The 22,940-nt window shown below is 39.0% G+C and overlaps 1 protein-coding gene and 1 pseudogene across 1 annotated transcript; both read right to left on the bottom strand.

Moving 5' to 3' along the window:
* Window positions 1–3,636: 3,636 nt before the first annotated feature.
* On the bottom strand, window positions 3,637–8,009 carry LOC136379709 (olfactory receptor 7E178-like; annotated as a pseudogene).
* Window positions 8,010–8,138: 129 nt separating this feature from the next.
* Window positions 8,139–21,329, bottom strand: LOC136379750 (zinc finger protein 699-like). The gene is made up of 7 exons (XM_066347287.1): window positions 21,034–21,329; window positions 20,868–20,956; window positions 17,177–17,229; window positions 15,857–15,983; window positions 12,113–12,223; window positions 11,248–11,431; window positions 8,139–10,373 (listed from the first exon to the last, which is right to left on the bottom strand). Exons 3-7 carry the CDS (start codon window positions 17,222–17,224, stop codon window positions 8,828–8,830), a joined length of 2,016 nt encoding a protein of 671 aa, XP_066203384.1. The 5' UTR covers window positions 17,225–17,229; window positions 20,868–20,956; window positions 21,034–21,329; the 3' UTR covers window positions 8,139–8,827.
* Window positions 21,330–22,940: the final 1,611 nt, after the last annotated feature.

Below are 22,940 nucleotides of genomic sequence, written 5' to 3'. Positions count from 1 at the left end.
ATGGTATTCCATAGTTCTTTTCTGTTTCCTTTTTTTTAAGCTGTGTATTTTAGTAGCTTTTTCTTGGATGGTTCCCTTTAGCTTATTAAGAGACAAATGCTCATATGTACAAGAATCTTCTGTCTTATGAGTGCTGCTGCACTCCAACCTCCTTTTCTACTGCAGTTATTGTCACAGACTAACCTTGTTTTTTTTGTTGTTGTTTTTTTTACTATCCTTGTTTTTATTGTGACCTTGTTGGACTTTTGTCATTTTAACTTGTTTTGTTCTTTGTATCTGGTTGAATAACCCTCTTGAGTATTTCCTGCAGTGGGTTTTCTGGTGATAAATTCCCTCAGCTTTGGTATGACTGTAAAAGTTTTTATTTCTCTTTCATATTTGAAGGATAAATTTGATATAGTATTCTTGGCTGGTCCTTTATTTCAGTATTTTGAATGTTTGGGTCCACTCTCTTCTGGTTGTAGAGTTTCTGGTATGAAGTTTAATTAATACTTAATGGGGTTTTCTTTATGTTACGTTCTTCTTTTCCCTATCTGCCTTGAGGATTTATATTTCATCACTGATTTTTGACAATTTTATTACAATGTGCCTTGGAGTAAGCCTGTTTGGTCTGATTTTTCTTAGATTCAAGGCTTTAACTCTTTCCATAGACTTGGGAAATTCTCATCAAGTTTTGTTTGATTAGGCTCTCCATTTCCATTTCTTTCTCTTCTTCTATTTCTGATATATCCATCATCCTTATATTACTCTTTCTAATGGAGTCAGACCATTCTAGTAGAACTCTCTCAGTGTTTTCAATTTATGAATCTCTCTCCTCTTCTCTCTTTAGCATCTCTAGTTGTCTTTCTTCAATGTCACACATCCTTCCTCTGTCTGGCTTGTTCTATTATCTAAACTTGCTACCCCAGTTTTCAATTCATGTATTGAGTTCTTCATCACTTTTAATAAAGTTTTAATATTCTTGTTGAGGCATTCATTTTATTCATTTTTTTTCCCTGAGCTCACTTAAATTTCCTAATGGTGTATTCTCACATCTTGTTGAGTATTTTCAGAACTTCAATTTGGATTTATATATCATTTAATTCCAAGGTTTCCATGAGATTAAGATATTTTTCTGGAGAATTTTTATTTTCTTTCAGCACTACATCTTCTCTTATGTAGCCATGTATTTGATTTCTTCTTCCTTGATGGCATTTAAAAGTGGTATTGTTAAGAACCCTAAGAATAAAAACCTAAATAAAGATAAATTAAAATTAAAATATACATAAAAATTATAAAAATTTTAAAAATTATGACAAGAAAAAACACCACAGGGAAAAAAGATCAAAAACAGAAAAATAAAAACATCCCCCCAAAATGAATAAAAAATATAAAAAGCAAAGAAAATAAAATTCAAAAGAGAAAAAAGAAAAAGAAAAGTAAATTTTGGTTTTGAGAGGTTTCTTACAGTAGGTGTCAAATGTTTTACAAGTTTTAGCTCTGTGAAGCTCTTACGCAGTCATCTGCTGAGATGTTTCTTTCACAATAATGTAGGCCAGGCCACAATCATGTTGGTGCTTGGTGAGTGTTGTAAGAGTTTTACAACTTCAGCTTCATGGCTTTAGCAATGATGATCTTGGGCTTTTGGGGACTCCTAAATTTATCAACAGACTTGGGGACCAGACGTGGATCACTTCTGTTCTTCAGAGGAGAGAATGACTCTAGAGAGCTAGCTGTAGGGCTTGTTTTTACCACTGTCCTTATCGCGAGGTGAAGGACACAAGATCTGGTAGGCTGGGGGCCATACCTTAGTTTCCTCTGTCTCTACCAAGTGTGGACTGTAGGCAGACCATGGAAACATGGGCCATGACACCGTGCTGTGGCCACTTTGGTTCTCCCTCTCTCCTCCTCTCGCTCACATTTCCTCATGGCAGAAAAAGCCACTCCAGGTTTCCCTCTCTGTACCACTCAGACAAAATCCAGTCTGAGCTTCTCTTCTAAGTCCAGTAGAGAAAAACAAACAAACAACAAACACAGTCAATCCAGGTTTGTTCCCCCTTCAAGAGCCCACTGTGAAAATGCATTTTATCTTGTCTGTCTTTCCCACCAATTCAAACTTTGGTCCATTCGGTGCATTGATCTTTCAGGAACACCAGCAAGCTCAGATGGAATTCCTTCATTTCATTACTTTTGTTCAATTGTTGAAATTCATTTTTTTTTCTTTAATTGAATTACAATGGTGTATTTTTCAACTTAATTTTTATATATTTATTTGGTAATTGATACTTAACCACTTCTGGAAACCTCTCATAAGGTTGTAACAGGTGTCTCTTAGGGCTGCAGTCATCTCAAGGTTTGAGTGGCTGAGGTCCACTTCCACATTCACTCACAAGGCTGTTGGTAGGTGTCATGTATTTGGGGACTATTGGCCAGAGAATTCCCTGTTCCTTGACATGTGAGTCTCTTGATTGGGCATCTCAAAACATGAAGGTTGGGGTATATCAACCTTAAGAGGCAAAGAAGGGCAGCAAGAAAAACCCAGATCTCTTACACTCTATTTTCAGAAGTGAACTGCCATCATTTCTATATATTCTTTATTGGAAGTGAGGCCCTATGTCCAGCTAAAACTCAATAGGAGCAAACACACATAGGAATGGAGAATGGAAAACAGAAATCGGGTATCATTAGGAGCATCTCAGATACTGCTAACCACATGGCCTTATCACTCACAGGACTTTGTGTTCAGGCTCTTCAAGACTCAGATCACATTTGTCTGTTTCCAGCATATTCCTGATTAATCACAGAACAAAAACTCAACATATATTCACTGGAGACAACCTGGCAAGTGGGTAGAACTTCCTCTCCATTGAAAACTTCTGTAGACCTCATTATACCACTTCTGGTCATACAGACTCAAGACCACTTGGTTCCTGTAATACAAGGAGAGCTCCTCCATCAACATCAGGCCAATCTTCAACCATTCCACAGCGAAATTTAACAAATGTCCCCAGCAGTTCTAACTTATGCCAATGAGAAAGAAATCAACTCACTCCAAAACTTTTCTTATATTTGTGTTCTCTCATCTGAAAAAACTGTAATAAAAATGGTTTCCTTTTTTTCTCATGAAAAAATTGGGATGTGGTTAGTTGTATATTGTAACCTTCTAAATACTACTCATCCAGGTTTTCTGAGTAAGAGGAATGTGGAGGTTGGTTTGTCACTAAGTGATATGAAGATTCCTTTGCATACAATTTTGTAGAACTCAAAAGGAGTCCACAAAGCTTCAGTTATCATAACAAAAGACAGGGAAACATAGTAACAAAGTGAAGTCTTAACCAGACTATCACTAGTGAGAAGAAAGATACCCTTTTGCTAAAATCATGGTTCTTGGCATTTCTAGAGTAGTATAAAAGGCCAATTTCATGTGATAACCAGTGACTTCATGATCCTCAGGCATCATTAGAGAACACAGCAACTATAAATACAATCTCACCACTGATTTTCCAGTTACATACTCATGGCCAAGACACATCATTTATAAACACTTTCTTCCTGGGCTTATTTTGCCACCTTCCTGTTGCTGACACTTCAAAATGTTTGTACCTCATTTCATATTACCAGTAAGAGCACAGTCATGAAAAAATAATTAGTCACCTTGATGAACAAATTTTAATATAAGATATTGCTTAAACAGTTATTAAAAGGCTGAAAGGCAAAGAACAAACCAGTAACAGCAATTCCAAGTGAAGAAAGAAAATACCACTACTTCTCAAGGAACGTTAAGGGAAAAGTTGAGTTTTTAGAACATGACTATTACCACTTTTGACAGTATATAAAATGGACATAAGATGAAAAATACAATAGTGATTTCAAGAGTTCCATCCCAACATCAGAAAGCATACAAGTGAGTTTGGAGAAGATGCAATAGCTTCAACATAAGCACATATGCCCAGCTATACAGTATAGAGAAGGTACTTGAAGATTGTCAGTAATAACTGGAAAAACACATTTTCTATTGCTACCATAGGCTCCTTTTCCACCTTTTACCTCTGATTTTCTTCAGATTCTTCAGCATTTATCAATGAGCAGGTGGACCCAAGATTATTAGGCCATTTTTGAAGGAAAGATCTGACTTAGATCAGTAGTACTCAAACCTGGCTGCACACTACAACCACCAGGAGGCTCTTTAAAATCCTCAAGCTCAGACCATATTTCAGTCCCATGAAATCAAAATACATGGTGATGAGACCCAGTGTTAGTATTTCTAAGCTTTGCATGACTTTAATAAAAACCAAGGTTTAGAAACAGAAATAATCACATACCTGCATAAACAAAGTTGATAGATGATAAATTTATATGGAAAATTCAGAGCTGTCAAAAGGATGTAAGTTTTAGTATACATAGAAAGTGTTTATCAGTCTGGGATGCTTGGGTCACCAATGTTTAACTACAGAAATCTCCATTGATGTAATAATATTCAGTCAGGCAGTGCTTATGACATAAAAAGGATTTCAGGAAACTCCCCAGTCCTGTTAGACATATAAAAAGAATTGATATTCAGATGGTAAACAAGGAGAGGAGTGAAAGTCAGGAGATCTACGTAAATGATAGGACAAGAGAGGTGGGATTTGCAGGTCTTGATGTTTAGTTGTGTTGCATTTTCCCACTTACACCTCAAATGGATGACACGAGCACTGAGATCAGATTGGTTTTCTGAGAAACTTCTGCATAGCCCTTTTGATGTCTCCGTTCCTTAGACTACACATGAAGTGGTTCAGCATGGGGGTAACCAGTGTACACCACTGAGGCCACCATGCCATGCCTGGGTAAAGGTGAGACAGCAGAACTGAGGTACACCCCAACAGTGGTTCCATAAATTAAACAAATGACAGGTGAGAACCACAGGTGGACAAGGCTTTATACTTCTCACCTGTTGATGGGACTCTCAGAGTGGAGCAAATAATTTTATAGTAAGAGAAAATAATTCCTAAAGGTGGAACACCACCAAATATGGCACCAGTAGAATAAACAAACATGTTATTGGTGAGGATGTCAAAACTGGCAAGGTTGAAGAGCAGAGAATGGTTACAGAACAAGCCACTAAGTTGATGATTCATAAAAATTAAGTAGTGCAGAGGGTAACAGATGGCCACAAACCAGTCATAGGCCATCACAATCAGGAGATCATTCATACATACAAAAAGTATAAAAAATGACATCTGTGTGAGGCAGCCCCATAGGAGATGCCTCTGCTGTGAGTCTGGATGTTCACAATTAATATTCACAGTGCTGGTAAAACCAATCTCAGCCAAAGACAGGTTGGAGAGGAAGAAGTACATGGGGGTGTGCAGGTGGGAGTCTGAGCTGACAGCCAGGATGATGAGCAGGTTCCCCAACAGGGTGACCAGGTACATGGACAGGAACAGCCCACTGAACAAAGACTGCAGTTCCAGATCATCTGACAGACCCATGAGGAAGAACTCTGATACATGTGTTAGATTTTCTGGTTCCATTTAGCCTGGGCAACTTTTGTAAAAGAAGAGTTGGAAAAATAAATCAAGCACTGTGTCCTAGCACTGTGTACATATTTGGATTCAAGCAGTTCACAAGTAAAGTCTTCACACTTAGGTTCATCCACTCCAGGGGCTTCCACAATATTTCTGTGTCTCAAGTCCAATTTTCTTAGAAGAGTTTATTCACTGGTTTACATAATATCCTTTTCCATGCACACGTATGTTGAGATATTTTCTTGAAGAATGTTAAAGGAGCAAGAACATTTAGAAATAGCAAATCCATGAACACCTAAACTGGAGCCTACTCTTTAAGAGGAAGTACAGAATTAAAAATATCCTTGTCACTCTAAGAAAATAATCAGTCTAATTAAATAGCACTTAGAAGCAGCCTGAAATATTTAAATACAGTATAAGAAAATGCAAGAATATTGATAACCTGTATCATTGCTAGAACACATTATCTGCTCTCTACATTAAAGTCAAGTGTTGGTCCCTGACCTCTGGTGCAGTGGATAAAGCTTTGACCTGGACTGCTGAGGTTACCAGTTTAAAACCCTGGACTTGCTAAGTCAAGGCACATACAGGAAGCAACTACTATTGAGTTAATGCTTCAAACTCTCTCACTCTTTCTCTTGAAATAAATAAAATCCCCTGACTCCCCCCCCCAAAAGGTCAAGTATTCATTTTAACAAGATAGCTTTTTATGAGCCAGTTATCTTGGGTTCTCAGTACCATTTTCAATTTCCGATATGCTTACTCAGACATATGGTTGTTTTTAACTCTTATCAAACATATTCCCAACCTTGACCTTGTAGATTTCATATTTGATTAGGTATGTTTTGGTTAAAAACACAAAATCATAGAACATCACTGACCACAACTCATGGCATTAGTGTAACAGACACTTATCAATCATTAAACAATAATTAACTTTAAAAGTAAAAACTTGCCTCCTATATCTCACCTTAGAGAGGACTACATAGCAATTCCAGAGAGACTCAGGGGAACATTTGGGTGGTTTTAATCCGCTTCTTAGCTTTTTGATCTCCATTTTGATGGCTCGGTAAGCCTGTATATGTGTTTCTAAATGTAGCAATTCTAAGGCTTTTGTTCAAATCGAACCCAACTCCCTTATTTACTGTTGAAATATTCAGGATCATGAGAAGCCCCCAAGCCAGGTGTGAAACCCAGCATTATTATGCCTTCTCCTTAAATCAATTTTATTTTAAGTCAATTCTCCTTAAATACAGTACTTTTTAAATCACATCCCTAAAGCCAACTCTGATCTTTAGTTCTCTTGACAGTACACACAGTGATTTAGATTTGAGGAAAAAAATACAAAAGAGAAAAGTATAGATACTAATGTAACAAATACTGAGGAGCTTCCACATCAGTAAAGTCAATTGTTCCAAAAAATTAAATAAAATTAAAACTAGAGTAGTCAGACTAGTGATTATCTTTACTATGTTATTATGGTTGCCTGTAAATATTGTAAAATGTACAATGCCCTGGCCACAGCCTAGAAGCTATTAAATAATAATCTATACATGCATGATTCTCAGTGGTGGTAACACAGCCTTAGAATATGGCCAGGCACTTAGAAAATGTTCAAATAACATTACCTATTATACCTATAAATATTAAAACATAAGTATTAAGTAATATTTACCTTCAAATACATATTTTATACATTAAAATATTGTCAATATATTGGTATTTTCTAAATTCCGGCATTATCCTATTGACCTGCACATCTGTTCCACAGCAGCAAACACTGTCATTCATTTTGTCAGTGTATTTTCTGTCTGTGTTTCCATAATGTTAGTGTTTGTTTCTATGGAGCTTACTGGAAATTTATGTAAATAGTACTTTACTGCACACACTGTCTCTAAAATGTGCTTGTTTATGACACTCTTGTTTAAATCTTTCTTTGAAGTACACACATTAAGGTGTAATACTTTAACTGATGCATAGTACTACATGAGGAATTTCTTTTACTTGTCAATTCTTTATTTTGGAATCCTATCAAAATTCTTCTGCCTCTCTTCATATCATACAAGTAAGTATTTCTATATGATATGTCCATGGTGGTTGGCTGTGTTATAAAAATCATTACAAGTTCAATTTTACCTCTTACTTACTACCTTTGCTTTTCCAATAAAAAAATTAGTTATCAATTATTTGCTACTTTTGGAAATATTTCTGAAATATTTAGGTATAGTCATTCCATGAAATTCCTATCTTATGTAGGGGATAATCCCATATCTCAGATTTCCAAAATGGGATGTAAAGTGCATTACTATTTATGAAAAATGCTATAATCCCTAAATTAAGGCCATGATTACTAGAGGTGTGTGGAATCCCCCCACTTCTCTATACTGGCGTTCCTTATCTGGGACTAAGGAGAACACCAGCAATCCCCAGAGATATGTGGTATCTAAGATAGGTAGAACATAATACATATTTATTAATAAGTATTTGTTTATTGTCTTGTAACCAGAAATTAATTTACTGGAGGAGTGAATTTATTGATAAAATGCAAAGACTCTTTGTATTCTCAAAACATTGGGTCTCATTATCAGCAAGAAGCAAAGACAAAGAATGAAATACAAAAGAATCAGATGAGACACTTTTTGAAGAAATATGCATTTACCAATTTCTGTTAAATTACTTATTAAACAGGAAAAGCTTTGAATAATAAAAACTAGTAGATTGAAAAAGAGTAAAATGGGTGAAAAATATTGAGTAGGCAATTTCCAGTGTCCGCCATACTAGATCAAAATAAAATGACCAATTACAAAAGCTAAATACAAAAGAAATAATAAATATTAAAGTGTTCATACCATGATCACTACACACTTAGCAATGAGTTAATCAGAAACAAATAAAAGGACCACTCCTGCCTGCATTTGAAGAAATACACTCTCACACTTAATGATGGAAATAACATTTACATCTAAACCCAAATAAAAGCAGCTCAGTATAAAAGAGTAGAAAAATATTAAGGGAAATTTATCACCCTAATTATTCATATAAGAAAATGCAAACCAGAAACAAGTGAGACAACTTTCCACTTTAAAGGTGAGGCACTGATCTTTGCTTTTAGTGCAAATTTTCTTATACATTTATTTGTTAGGAACTTTGACTTATAATAAGCAATATTTTTGAAGGCATTACCACATGGTTTACATAAAAGAGTTTCTCTCAGTTTTGAGTTCTCAGTCATCTAAAAGATGAGGGACAATTACCTACTTTATTAGTCATAGGATGTCTCCACAGTGTAAATTCTCACATTGTCTTACATCTGAAAATCTTTGCAGACATTCCCATAGTCCTTACATTTGTATGTTTTCTCTAGAGTGAGTTTTCATGTGCCTTTGAAAGTAGGCAGCATAAACAAAGACTTTCCCACATTCCTTACATTCATAGGGTTTCTTTCCAGTGTGTCTTCTTACATGCCTTTGCAAGGTTGAGGAACAACTGAAGGCTTTCCCACACTCCAGACAGTTGAAAGGCTTCTCTCCCGTGTGCATTCGGGTGTGTACAGTCAGGCCTGAAGAGTAACGAAAGGCTTTCCCACACTCTTTACATTCAAAGGGTTTCTCCCCAGTGTGCCTCCTCATATGAGTCCTAAGAGATGCGGGATAAATAAAAGCTTTCCCACATTTATTACACTCATGAGGTCTCTCCCCAGTGTGTGTTCGTCCATGTACTATAAGGTGGGAGGAGCTAGTAAAGGCTTTCCCACATTCATTGCATTTATAAGGCTTCTCTCCACTGTGCACTCTCAAATGTGCGGTGAAAGATGAGGAACGAGTGAAGGCCTTCCCACATTCCTTACATTCATAAGGCTTCTCTCCAGTATGGATTCTTATATGCATTATGAGGTGAGTGGAAGAACTAAAGGCCTTTCCACATTCCTTACATTCATAGGGTTTCTCTCCAGTGTGGCTTCTTACATGTCTTCGCAAGGTTGAGGGACAACTGAAGGCTTTCCCACACTCCAGACATTTAAATGGCTTCTCTCCAGTGTGCATTCGGATGTGTAAAATCAGGACTGAATACTGACGAAAGGCTTTCCCACACTCCTTACATTCATAGGGCTTCTCCCCAGTGTGTGCCCTCATGTGAATCCTAAGAGCTGAGGAAGAATGAAAGGCTTTCTCGCATTTCTTACATTCATGAGGTTTCTCCCCAGTGTGAGTCCGTCCATGCACTGTAAGGTGGGAGGAACTAATAAAGGCTTTCCCACATTCCTTGCATTGATAAGGCTTCTCTCCACTGTGCAATCTCAAGTGTGCAGTGAGGGATGAGAGAAAACTAAAGGCCTTCTCACACTCCTTACATTCAAAAGGCTTCTCACCAGAATGGATTCTTGTATGTGTTATGAGGTGAGAGGAAGAACTAAAGGCCTTCCCACATTCCTTGCATTTGTAAGGCTTCTCTCCACTGTGAATTCTCTTGTGCTCTGTGAGGGATGAAGAACAGCTAAAGGTTTTGCCACATTGCTCACATTCACAGTTTGTCTGTCCAGAGTGAAGCTTCATATGCGCCCTGAAGAATGAAGAACAGCCGAAGGCTCTGGTACACTGCTGACATTCGTAGGGTTTGTCTTCCTCGGGGGTCTTCATATGCTTCCTAAAACAGGCGAGGGAATGGAAAGCCTTCCCACACTCCCTGCACTGGTAGGGTTTGCTTCCCGTGTGCAAACTGATGTGGGTCTTCAGGGAAACATGATCTGTGAAGACCATTTTACATTCACGGCATTCACAGAATTGTACCTCAGCAGATCTCTGGAGTACATTAAGATTTGAAATTTGACAGAAGTGTTGTCTATGCTGATTTTCTTGGTTACATTCATAGGTGTTTTCTGTCACATGACTTCATTTAAAAATAAAAAGCACAATATTAGTAATAAATACATTTTTACCATTAACAGTAATTATATATTTTTTCCACTCTGTGGAAAAAATTCAGTAATTATAAACTGAAAGTTCCCACAGAGAAGTTCTACAATAGCTGGTACTTACACTGAGTTTGGTATTTTTTTGTTGTTCTTTTTTACCTTTTTTTTCTTTTCTAAATGAGAGGAGAGGAGATAGACAGACTTCCACAATGACCGGGATTAACTTGACAACCCCTATCTGGGGCTGATGCTCTGCCCATCTGGGGCCATGCTCACAATTGAAACTATTTTTTGAGCCTGAGGCTTAGGAGGCTCTACAGAGCCATCCTGAGCACCTGACGACAATGCACTTGAACCAACTGAGCCATTACTATCAGAGTCAAAGAGACAGAAGGGGGAGAGAGGGAGTGGTGGAAAAGTAGATGGGCACTTCTCCTGTGTTCTCTGACTGGGAATCAAAATCAGAAATCCATGCCTGGCCAATGCTCTACCACTGAGCCAATGAGACAGGACCTTCTTTGTTTTTTGTTTTTTTTTTAATTAATTCAATAAAGGTGACATTGATCAGTAAAAGTACATAAATTTCAGTGAACACTTCTATAGCATTTGAACTATTAATTGCATTATGTATCACTGAGTTTGTGACTTATGGAAATTTTCTCATAAATGCTTACAACAGAATTATATCAAACATTGAAAATCACAGTCTCATTCGTGTAAGAAAATCTTGTAAAAATTCTTTATGAAATTACTACTTTTGAAAAGTTTTATATATGTGTTCTTTACATTTTATGACAATTTAAGATACTATTATGAGGCACTACTTTCTTTTTTATGAATGCAACTCACCTCAAATGTCTCTCAAGGTTTTTGTTCTTATTGTCAATACCATGGTATTCCCACTTTTTGTATAAAATAGATGACTGTGCATCATTCCTCTTCAATCTTACTATTTCCTGTTCATTGGATACCATTTCTTCATAAATATCTTGCGAAGTGACTGATTCATTAGTCTTAAGTTGAGTGTCAGAATCTGAAACAAAAGATAAAAGCACATTTGAAAAAGGGCTTTCCAAGTGTAACTATTTCAAGACTCTGCTTCCAAGCACAGGGTCAAATGATAAGAAACTGAATGAGAAATATTCCATGAAGATTTTCATGGATAGTAGTACAAACAGGGTATTATTGGAGAACAAAACAAACAGGAACAGGGTAAAATGTACATGACCAAATACCAACTTACAAAAAGGAAACAAGGAAAGTCTTTTCAAAAACAAGAAAGACTGTTAATAAAAAGTCAAATAGTAATCAATGGTGTAACCCAGTGGTCCCCAACCTTTTTTGGGCCATGGACCAGTTTAATGTCAGAAAATATTTTCATGGACCGGCCTTTAGAGTGGGACGGATAAATGTATCACGTGACCGAGACAGGCGTCAAGAGTGAGTCTTAGATGGATGAAACAGAGAGAATCTGGTCATTTTTTAAAAATAAAACACTGTTCAGACTTAAATATAAATAAAATGAAAATAATGTAAGTTATTTATTCTTTCTCTGCAGACCAGTACCAAATGGCCCACAGACCACTACCGGTCCGCGGCCTGGGGCTTGGGGACCACTGCTGTATGGGGAAAATATATCTCAGACAAAACAGCAATGTTTGGCTTTCACTTGATTTTTCCAAATGAATACCCCCCAACCTAGACAGTTTCTCACAAGAACTCTTGCCTTCCTGGCGCTCTCCCTGAACAGGCCCTCTCTTTGTCATCTCCAGGTCCTCCTCCTGCTTCCACTGGAAGATCAGCCAGGGAGTATGCAGTGCGTACCCTGTTAAACAGAAAGGCATGTCACACGCAGGAAAACAATGAGGAACCACAGACATTTCCATGAGACAAGGCTGACACTTTGGTCTTCTGATTCTGCAAACTTAGCGCCAAGTGTGACTTTAATTGCAATAAAATGTTTGTAAAAAAAAAAAATGTTGCCCTGGCTGATTGGCTCAGTGGTAGAACATCGGCCCGGCATGCGAAAGTCCCAAGTTTGATTCCTGGGTAGGGCACACAGAAGCGCTCATCTGCTTCTCCACCCTTCTCCCTCTCCTTTCTCTTTATCTCTCTCTTCCTCTCCCACAGCCAAGGCAACACTGAAGCAAGTTGGCCCGGGCGCTGAGGATGGCTCCATGAATCCACATCAGGCACTAGAATGGCTCTAGTTGCAATGGAGCAATGCCCCAGATGGTCAGAGCATTGCCCCCTGGTGGGCATGCTGGGTAGATACCAGTAGGGCACATGAGGGAGTTTGTCTCTCTGCCTCCCCTGAACAGGCCCTCTCTTTGTCATCTCCAGGTCCTCCTCCTGCTTCCACTGGAAGATCAGCCAGGGAGTATGCAGTGCGTACCCTGTTCACACTTCAGAAAAATACAAAAAAAAAAAATGTTTTAGAGGCGAGGAATTGTAACAAAGCCTCTGATGGCTAGGACTGATTGAAGCTCTGGCCAAACAGCTCAGTTGGTTAGAGCATCATCCCAAAGCACACACAGGTTGTGGGTTGGATCCCCAGTCAGGCCACATTTAGAAACAGATCTATGTTCCTGTCTGTTTCTATTCTTCTCTCTCTCTCTCCATTTTATTCTCACTAAAATCAATAACTAAATTTTAAAGCTAATTGGATATTCATATTTAATGCTCAATAATATTAAATTAGTCTGATATTTACAACCAGGACATTTTGTACTCCTGCTGAATTACAGTAATCTCACAGAATACCAATTTTAGACAAGGTAACTCTGAGACCATGGTCCAGTGAAAAACAAAAACAAAACTAGGGTCACTGTGCCACCCATATGATTGGACAGTCATGCTCTTGGGAATTTATCCAACAAGTTGAAACATGCCCACACAAAACCTGCACACACATTATAGCAGCTTTACTCAAAATTGCCAAAACATGGCAGCAGTATATATGTTCTTTTTGTTGTTGTTGTGACAGAGACAGAGAGAGAGACAGAAAGAGGGACAGATAGGAAAATACAGACAGGATGGGAGGGAGATGACAAGCATCAATTCTTCATTGCGGCACTTCAGTTGTTCATTGCTTGCTTTCTCACGTGCCTTGACCAGGGGGCAACAGCAGACTAAGTGACCCCTTGCTCAAGCCAGTGACCTTGGGTTCAAGCTGGTGAGCTGTACTCAAACCAGATGAGCAACCACTCAAGCCAGTGACCTCAAGGTTTCGAAACTGGGTCCTCTGAGTCCCAGTCTAAATCTGTCCAATGCACCACCACCTGGTCAGGCTATATATGTTCTTCTATAGGTGAGTGGATGAATGGACATCTAGACAATTGAATATTATATTCAGTGCAATAAAAAATAGGCTATCAAGCCATGATAACGCATAAAAGAACTTTAAATGTATGTTGCTAAGTGAATGAAGCCAACGTGAAAAGGCTACATACTGTATAACTCCAACTACATAACTCTCTCAAAAAAAGATAACTGGCCCTGGCCAGTTGGTTCAGTGGTAGAGCATCAGCCTGGCGTGCAGAAGTCTCGGGTTCGATTCCCAGCCAGGGCACACAGGAGAAGCGCCCATCTGCTTCTCCACCCCTCCCCCTCTCCTTCCTCTCTGTCTCTCTCTTCCCCTCCTACAGCCAAGTCTCCATTGGAGCAAAAGATGGCCTGGGTGCTGCGGATGGCTCTGTGGCCTCTTCCTCAGGTGCTAGAGTGGCTCTGGTTGCAACATAGCGACGCCCCAGATGGGCAGAGCGTCGCCCCCTGGTGGGCGTGCCGGGTGGATCCCGGTCGGGCACATGCAGGAGTCTAACTGTCTCTCCCCGTATCCAGCTTCAGAAAAATACAAAAAAAAAAAAAAAAAAAAAAAAAAGAGATAACTATAATCACAATAAAAAGATCAATAGTTGCCAGGGGATAGAAGGGAAGAAGGGATGAATTGGGAAGGCAAAGAGGACTTTTAGGACAGTGGAACTACTCTCTATGATATTACAGCAGTGGGTATATGTCATCGCATATTTATCCAAAGCACAATAGGTACAATACCAAGAGTGAAGCCTAATTTAAGCAGTACTCTAGTTGTTGACCATGTGTCAATGTAGGTTTATCAACTGTGACAAATGTGTTCCAAGCACAGGGTCAAATGATAAGAAACTGAATGAGAAATATTCCATGAAGATTTTCATGGATAGTAATACAAACAGGGTATTATCGGAGAACAAAACAAACAGGAACAGGGTAAAATGTACATGACCAAATACCAACTTACAAAAAGGAAACAAGGAAAGTCTTTTCAAAAACAAGAAAGACTGTTAATAAAAAGTCAAATAGTAATCAATGGTGTAACCCAGTGGTCCCCAACCTTTTTTGGGCCATGGACCGGTTTAATGTCAGAAAATATTTTCATGGACTCCTCTGGTGGAGTATGTTGACAGTGGCAAGGCTGTGCATGTGTCAGGGTAACAGGCTATATAGGAAATCTCTATCTTCCATTCGGTTTTGCTGAACTGCTCTAAAAATAGATACATTTTTCTTAAATATTTTATATCTACCTAGAATCTAAGAATGGTGCTATATTTGGAAGTAGGATCATTGCAGATATAATCAAGTTAAAATGAAGTTATACTGGATTAGCATGGGACCTGAATCCACAGACTAGTGTCCTTACAAAGAGGGACAGACTTAGACACAGAAAGGAAGAAGTCTGTGAAGATGGAGGCAGATTTAGAGAAATGCATCTGCAAGTCAAGAATACCAGGGCTGCAGGCCACCACCAGAGCTAGGAAGAGACAGGCAGGATTTCCATAGAGCTTCAGAAGGAGCATGGCCCTAAAGACAACTTGAATTGGTACTTCCATCTCTAGAAATGCGAATAAAAAAGTTTCTTTTCTATTTGGTCACCCAGTTTGCAGTACTTTGTTACAAAAGGACTCGGAAACTAATACAGCTTGATCCACAGAGCCATCCTCAAATCACTCAACCAAAGTTCAAATCCTGTAATATGTACCAACACCCTCTGGACTGAGACACCCCAGGCTCCCTGTGTCATGTGTTTTTCTCACTGGATTGAGTAACAAACCCAACTTGTTTAACTTTTAGGTATGTTCCTGGTGGTCTTTGGGTAAAGACCATTGATGTCAGCAAAATTTTCAGAAGGTCTCAAACCATAAGACTCCCTTGTGCCTTTCAGTGACCCCTGAAGTCTATGCCCACACTTTCAACCCCCAGTAAGCCTTGAGGCTTTCATTCACAATAAAAAGACAGTTCAACACACAGATGTTCATTTTCATGGTCAAGCCACTACACTGTAAGTTTCATGGGGACGCTGACCACGTCTGTCATATATACCAATGTATTCCTATTCCTCAGCCCAAATCCTAGAATAAAGAATGATTTTGATTTGTCAGATTTGTTTTCTAAACAACCTACCTAGGAACGTTGCCTTTCTTACCTAGTGAGGCCAGGTTCCGGAAGGTCTCCAGAATCACATCTCTGTAGAGGCTCCTCTGCGCGAGATCCAGCAAAGCCCACTCCTCCTGGCTGAAGTCCACAGCCACATCCTCAAAGACCACTGGGCTCTGAAACATCCCACATATTCTGGTCAGGAAGGTACCAATACCTCGAGTTAAGGAGTATGAATGATGGTGACAATACGGGGCAAAGAGAATCCATTCACTGGACATTTGAAGACTGTATGGTCTTCTAACAACAACCCTCGTACTCAGCCATCAGCTCTCTTTCTCTTTCCCGCACACATGCTCCTGACTGACCAAGTCCTGTATCACAGACATCATAACACCACTAAAAAACACAATTTCTCTCTCCACAGATTGATGGGAAATAATTCGTCTTAACATGATCCACAATACTCCAAAGCATATAGCAAAAGTGCGAGAAATGCTCTAAAAATGAAACAGCAGGTCCTGGAATGACTTCTTTTTGTTACAATGTTGTTGAGATACTGTGGGAACTTAACTCTTGTTTATATCAATTAGTCTACAGTGAAATTGGTTTATTATTAGTTGTTTTATTTAAAGATACAGAAGCACTCAACAAAGTTAAGTGAGGACTTAGTTTTAATTTCAACTATGAAAGAAACAATTCTTTTTTCCAGAAACAATTTCACAAGCTTTCTTCTCTCCCAGTATACTGATCAGCACCACATGAAACAGTGGTCAAATCTGGATGAAGTTTAATGTATAAAAACACAACGAGGGATGCACAAGAACAAACTCACAATAAAATAGACACTTAAATATTAGACTTAAAACTCAAAAAATCCCAGAAGAAAACAGAAACACTAAAATCTGGGATGCCTATTATAGCAGTATTTTTTTGGATACATCTCCTTGAGCAAGGAAAAAATTAAAAATGTGACCACATCAATTAAAAACTTTTTCACAGCAAAGGAAACCATTAACAAAGTGAAAAGACAACCCACTAAATGGTAGAATATATTTGCCAATATATCTGATAAGTAATTAATATCCAAAATTTATAAAGAATTTATTAAACTCAACACCAAAAAATATATATCGATACATACAATCCAGCCCTGGCCAGGTGGCACAGAGGTCATGGGTTTGATCCCAAATCTAGGTGCCTATGAGAAGCAATAAGTGAGTATACAACTAAATGGAAAAACTAAGTGACATACTTCCTGTGTGGCCTAATACACAAACAGGTTGCTGATCCCTGCTCTAAACAATCAGATCTCGAGGAACTGGTTAAATGGGAATATTCTTTTGGGAAATTATGAACTCTTACTTACCTGTGTCATGTTTTTCTGGAACTCCGAGGTGCTTCTTTCCTCACCCATGTTCCCTTCATGAAGAAAGAATGTTGAGAAGTTACAGCTGAGGCAGGAGAGTCATGATCCTCTAGGTCTCTTCACAATTCGCACAATCATGAGCCTGAATGCTACAGCACACTATAAGGGACCACTCCTCTCAAGCCTCCCCTACACACACACACACACACACACACACACACACACACACACACACACAATACCCTCACACGCCTATGCATAATAAGTCCGAGACACTGAAGCAAACACACTGATCCTGTAAGTAGGTGGAGTAATCTTACCTCATGTAGAACTAGAAAACTATGCTCTGGTTCTTGTTGAGTTATTGTTTTGATGTTTAAGAGTCCTATTTTACAAGTAAGTTCACTGCAGTCTAAAACTTAAGTTGGCAGTTTGCCCATGATATTGAGAAGCATAAAAAGTATCAAGCAATACCTTCAACCTTCAGAATATACTGAGAATACACACAGTGGTCTTATATACCAGATTTCTGGGTGCTCCAATCCCAATATTTCTTACTCCTGCATCCGTTGGCAGGCTAACAGGCATTACTGCTCAGCCTCTAATCAATGGGCTCCCCCACACAGGCTGGAGGATCCCTGAAACCTGATTTTAAAAAGATCAACGGCCTAAATTCCACACAGAGGAGGCAGAGAAGACAGCCATGCTGTAATTCTGCTGCAAAAGTTTACCTGAACAGAAGCAGCAGCAGAAAAATACTTCAGTGAAGCTGGCAGGATGCCTCCTCTGATAGAAATGTCTACAATGCTCTTGCACAAATTTCAAATAATGAAAACACAACTGTTCCATCCACTGCAGTGGATCAATTATATATCTTAAACCCAATAAAAACTGTGATTTCTTTACTATATTAATAACATGTTCCATTTAAGCAACCATGATGTGAGAATTGTAGGAAAAGACCCTGCACAAATCTAAACGGCAGTTAACTTCAGAGCAGGGGTTACTTGGAGACAAGAGATCTTGGAGTGTGCTAACCATAACAGGAGACTGGCCTGGGGTTACTTGAATCCAAGTACACAGATTCTTGGAAGAATGCCTCCAAGAACCAGATGTTTTTTATGATTGATAAGCTCTGAGACTCTGACTCTTCTCGTGTTCTTGATCATGAAGGAAACAGTGGATGTGCAGGGTTGGAGGTGGTATGGATGGGAAAAAAGGCTTTTGTAGCTTTCTAGCTTTATCTGCAGAGCTATGGCCTTTGAAACTCAATACATACGCAGTGGCGCAGTTTCTCGGGGCTGATTCCGCCTCAAGAATTTCAGCCCTTTGCTTGCACTACTTTCATCTGATGTGTCTTATTCCTTGCAAGTCCGAACCGTAAAGAAATCGTAACAGAGAATGACTGCAAGAGATGCCCATACCTTTACAAATAAATTATTTATTTTTCATAGGAATCCTGCAAATCATATTACAACTAATTACTACTTCAGGAATCTTGCAGTCAATTAAACACACACTCAATGTTACCCAATTAGAGAGTCACTCTGTCAGGTGTGTATGCAGATCTATTTATCCTCAAAGCCTAAATGCCCAAGAAGTAAATTTCTGAACAAATATTTATAAGTTCGCTGTTAGTGAGGCCCTTATTTCCTATCATTATCAAGGTCTGGCCTAAAACTCTGTTGGGCCTACTACCCAATGTAGACAAATAAAGCATTCTATTCAAATGTTTTATCTTTGAATACCTTCTCTTGACTAAGACCTATGTCTAGAACAAGGTAGTTTCCCTTAAGGCCCCTACCTCCTGCTCCTTCATTTCATATTCAGTTAGGGAACATTTCCCTGATCCTACCACATGCAGTCACAGGAGTTACAGCACTAAACAAAACAGAAGAACCCTGAAACACATGGACTTCATCATTTTTTGAAGGTGGGCAGGAAATTAAGAAACTATCAGGTGGTGGCAGATATATATAAAAATGAAGCACGTTATAGGGAAAGGAAATGCACACATATTTTTCTTTAGTGAGTCAGTTACTCAAATGGCAGACAGAAGCAGAAAATTAAAATAACTATTTCAGATAGCACTGGAAATCCACAGTTGTGGTTGTGTGTATATATTTATAGACTTAAAAATATCATCAAATCCCAGAGAAGAAAAAATCAGTAACAATGGCCTAACCACTGAAGGTTGGGGAAAGAACAGTATAAATGGTTAGAAAGAAAAGTGAAAACAAGACACAATTATGATACTTTAAAACAAATAAAGAAAATCAGAAAAGCCAGCAAGCAATGTGTCCTTTGAAAACTAATAAAGTCGACAAACCCATAGCAATTTTCTTTAGGAACAGAGCCCAGACAAAAGGAGTTATGAATTAGTTATAATTACACATGTAAGAAAATAACAACTAAAAAAATTAAGGGAATAGAAATGGAAATGTGCAAGTAATGAATTCATTGAGAGAGAGAGAGAGAAGTAAAAATTTCCAGCAATGATCTAAAATACACTTGATTATAACCAGTCATTAAAGAAAAAAATAACTCGGCACTTAAACTCATAAAGGAAAGAGAAGTTACAAATTGTTTTCTCAGCAGGCTCACCAAATAACTAAAAATTTCAACATTCCATTATAGGGGTGGAAACAGTTTTCTCGATTATTTCCAAAACCAGAGAAGCACAATTAAAAAAAATTCATACACATTAGTGCAAATAATATATTTGTGCAGTCGACAAATAAATAGTAAAGATATTAATCACAAATCACGTTCATTTTTTCCGAAGAATAAAAAGTGGTTGAAAATGAAATCATCAATTAATATAATTCACTTCATTAACAGAAAAAGATCATATGACTCATCCCACTAGATACAAAGTAGTGGCTGATCTATATTAACGTTCACTGGTGATAAAAATTTAAACCACCAGAACTAGGTCTTAGGTTTCATTTCTTTAACCTGCCAGTAAGTCTGTTTCAGGGCTTGCAGCAGATGACCAACCGCAAAGGAATGTCTGACTTCATAAGTCAAGAAGTCCTGGCAAACTTCCATAAAAGACCCTCCTTGGTCCAGCAGCCAATGGGCTAAATGCCGCACGACCGTTCCTATCCCCCTCCCCCAAAACCCAGTCCCAACCAGGCTGTGCCTGGCTGGGGACTCTCCCTTGCGTGTCAGCTGGGCAGGGTTCCTTCCTTCCTTTCAATAAAGCCTGTTACTCTGGTCTTTTCACTCCAATTAATTCTAACAGAAGGGAACACGTTTTACTAGAAAAAAAAATCTACAAACATATACAACAAACATCGTATTTAACGGTGAAATAGAATAATTCCCTCTGGGATAGGGAACAAGGCAAGGATATAAATTCTATTCAACATGAACTGGATGAAGGTCCTGGTAAGCGCACTAAAGAAATACAGGGTACAAGGTAAAAAAACAGCTAATACTGGCAGATGATCATACTTTATGTGTTAAATTCAAAAAAGATCTACACACAAATGACTACAATGGATAGCTGCATTCGGTGACGACCGTTACAAATACACTTAATAATTAGTCCACTTGTATGCACCTGGATATAATGAGCAAACGGGTCCCCGCAAGCAGGGTAACATAAAGACTAACTAGTATCTCCTGCACCAGACGGGAAGGAATGGGGGGACGTAGTGGAGCCGAATGCCAGCCCCTTGCTTACCGAACACGCAGAAATCCGCAGATTGGCGAAGAGACGACCAGGTGAGGCTCTCGTCCGCAGGACGGGAAAGGCAGGGATGCTTTTCCTTTCTGGAAAGAGAGCAAAGGACGCTTTTAGAAGCGAATTATAAATACAAGGGTTGTTCTCCACTGCCCTTCGCTCTCACTCGACTGGACCCAGCCTAGAGTGCCCAATTCAAGGAGTTGGAGACGAGCAACAAACACGGGCGTAGCGGGCGGGGCTCTGAGGTAACCTGGCGGCGATCGGAGGCCCGGGTGCGGGGTCTCAGCGGCGGCCACGCTCTGATCTCTGGCTTCCCCAAGGCCGAGCTCTCCGCCTCCGCCACCGGACCTGAGGCAGGGCCGACCCAAGCCGGGAAGACTGCTGACCCAAGTGAAGACCGAGGTCAGAGAACAGTCAGGATTCGGAGAGACTGGGCTCGTGGCTCACGCAGGCGCAAAAGAACACTCTTACTTCCGGCTTCTGCGGGACGCCCAGCGAAAGGGGCGGGGCCTAGGAAGCTGGAAAATAAGAGTACGTTGGCCGGAAGGGCAAGGAGGGGCGGAGGACTGGGAGATCGCCGTTTCCAACGTACAATGGAGAATGGCTAGTTTTGTCCCTGGAGAGATGCGCAGTTTGGGGTTGCATGGACTTAGGACCGGACTAGGTCAGCGGGCTAGGTTTGATTGACTAGTCCTATAAGGCGGGTCTTGGTTGAATATTCTGAGAGGCGGGCTCAAAGTGGGGACAGGTTGAGGTGCGGGAATCAGGGAAACGAGCTGCGTGCAGGGTTAGCCTTGTTCTCTTATCCAGCCTCTCAAGAGTCAGAGACTGGACAGAAAACGTAAATTGTAACAATCCGTGGGATCTCCTTCATTCACTCACTTTCTTCATTAGGCCTTTGGTGTTCCCTTCCATTGCTTTATTGATAATTGGTCATGTAGAGGAAGGCTATTGTCGATAATTATTTCTATAGGTTCATTTACCTGGAAACCTTGCTGACCTCCAGTAGTTGTCCATTCCTAAATTTGGACTTAAAATACAAATAAAATTTTCTGTCCATTTTTTTTTTGTTGTTCTTATATTAACATTTTTTTGCCTGTTCAGTGTCTCTTCAACTATGTTTTAGTCAAGAAGAAAGAATTTTTTTCTTGGTCAGTAATGATTATCAATCTATTTGCAGTAAGTTGTGACCTTTATTAAGTTAATAAAGTCCCTTTTAAATCTGGTTTATATATACATCTTATCAATTGTTGATTAATGTTATCAAATGTTTTTGCAGCTGTTGAATTAATAACATAACTTTGCTCCTTAACTTATTTTATGATATATCTGTATAAAATCTTTAATTTTATTTAGTCCAATGACTATATACTTTTTAAAAAAATTTTATTTAGACAATTAATTTTAATGGGGTGAATTGGTCAACTAGAGTACTTACATTTAGAGAAAACATCTCCACATCATTTGCACATTCGATTATATTGTAAACCCATCACCCAAAGTCAAATATTCCTCTGTTACCTTTTATTTGTTTTCTTTATGCCCCTCCCCTCCTTCACCCTCCTTCCCTCAACCCCCTCTTCCATCCCCTCCCCACCCTCCATTCCACTCCCCCTGGTAAACCACTGTACTCTTATCTATGTCCATGAGTCTCTATTTTGTGCCCCACCTATGTATGGAATCGTAGACTTTTTAGTTTTTTCTGATTTACTTATTTCACTCAGTATAATGTTATCAAGGTCTATCTATGTTGTTGTAAATGATCCTATGTCATCATTTCTTATGGTTGAGTAGTATAGTATATATGTACTACCTCTTCTTTATCCAATCTTCTATTGAAGGACTTTTTGGTTTCCATGTCTTGGCCACTGTGAATAATGCTGTGATGAACATGGGACTGCATGTGTCTTTACATACCAATGTTTTTTAGTTTTGGGGTTACATACCCAGTAGAGGGGTTGCCAGGTCATATGGTAGTTGTATTCTTAATTTTTTGAGGAACCACCATATTTTCTTCCATAATGATACTACTTTACATTCCCACCAACAGTGAAAGAGGATTCCTTTTTC

Source organism: Saccopteryx leptura, chromosome 1 (assembly GCF_036850995.1).
Source record: "Saccopteryx leptura isolate mSacLep1 chromosome 1, mSacLep1_pri_phased_curated, whole genome shotgun sequence".
Classification (NCBI taxonomy): Eukaryota; Metazoa; Chordata; class Mammalia; order Chiroptera; family Emballonuridae; genus Saccopteryx; species Saccopteryx leptura.
Note: the sequence above shows the minus strand (reverse complement) of the source record. Positions and strands in the feature narration are given on the sequence as shown.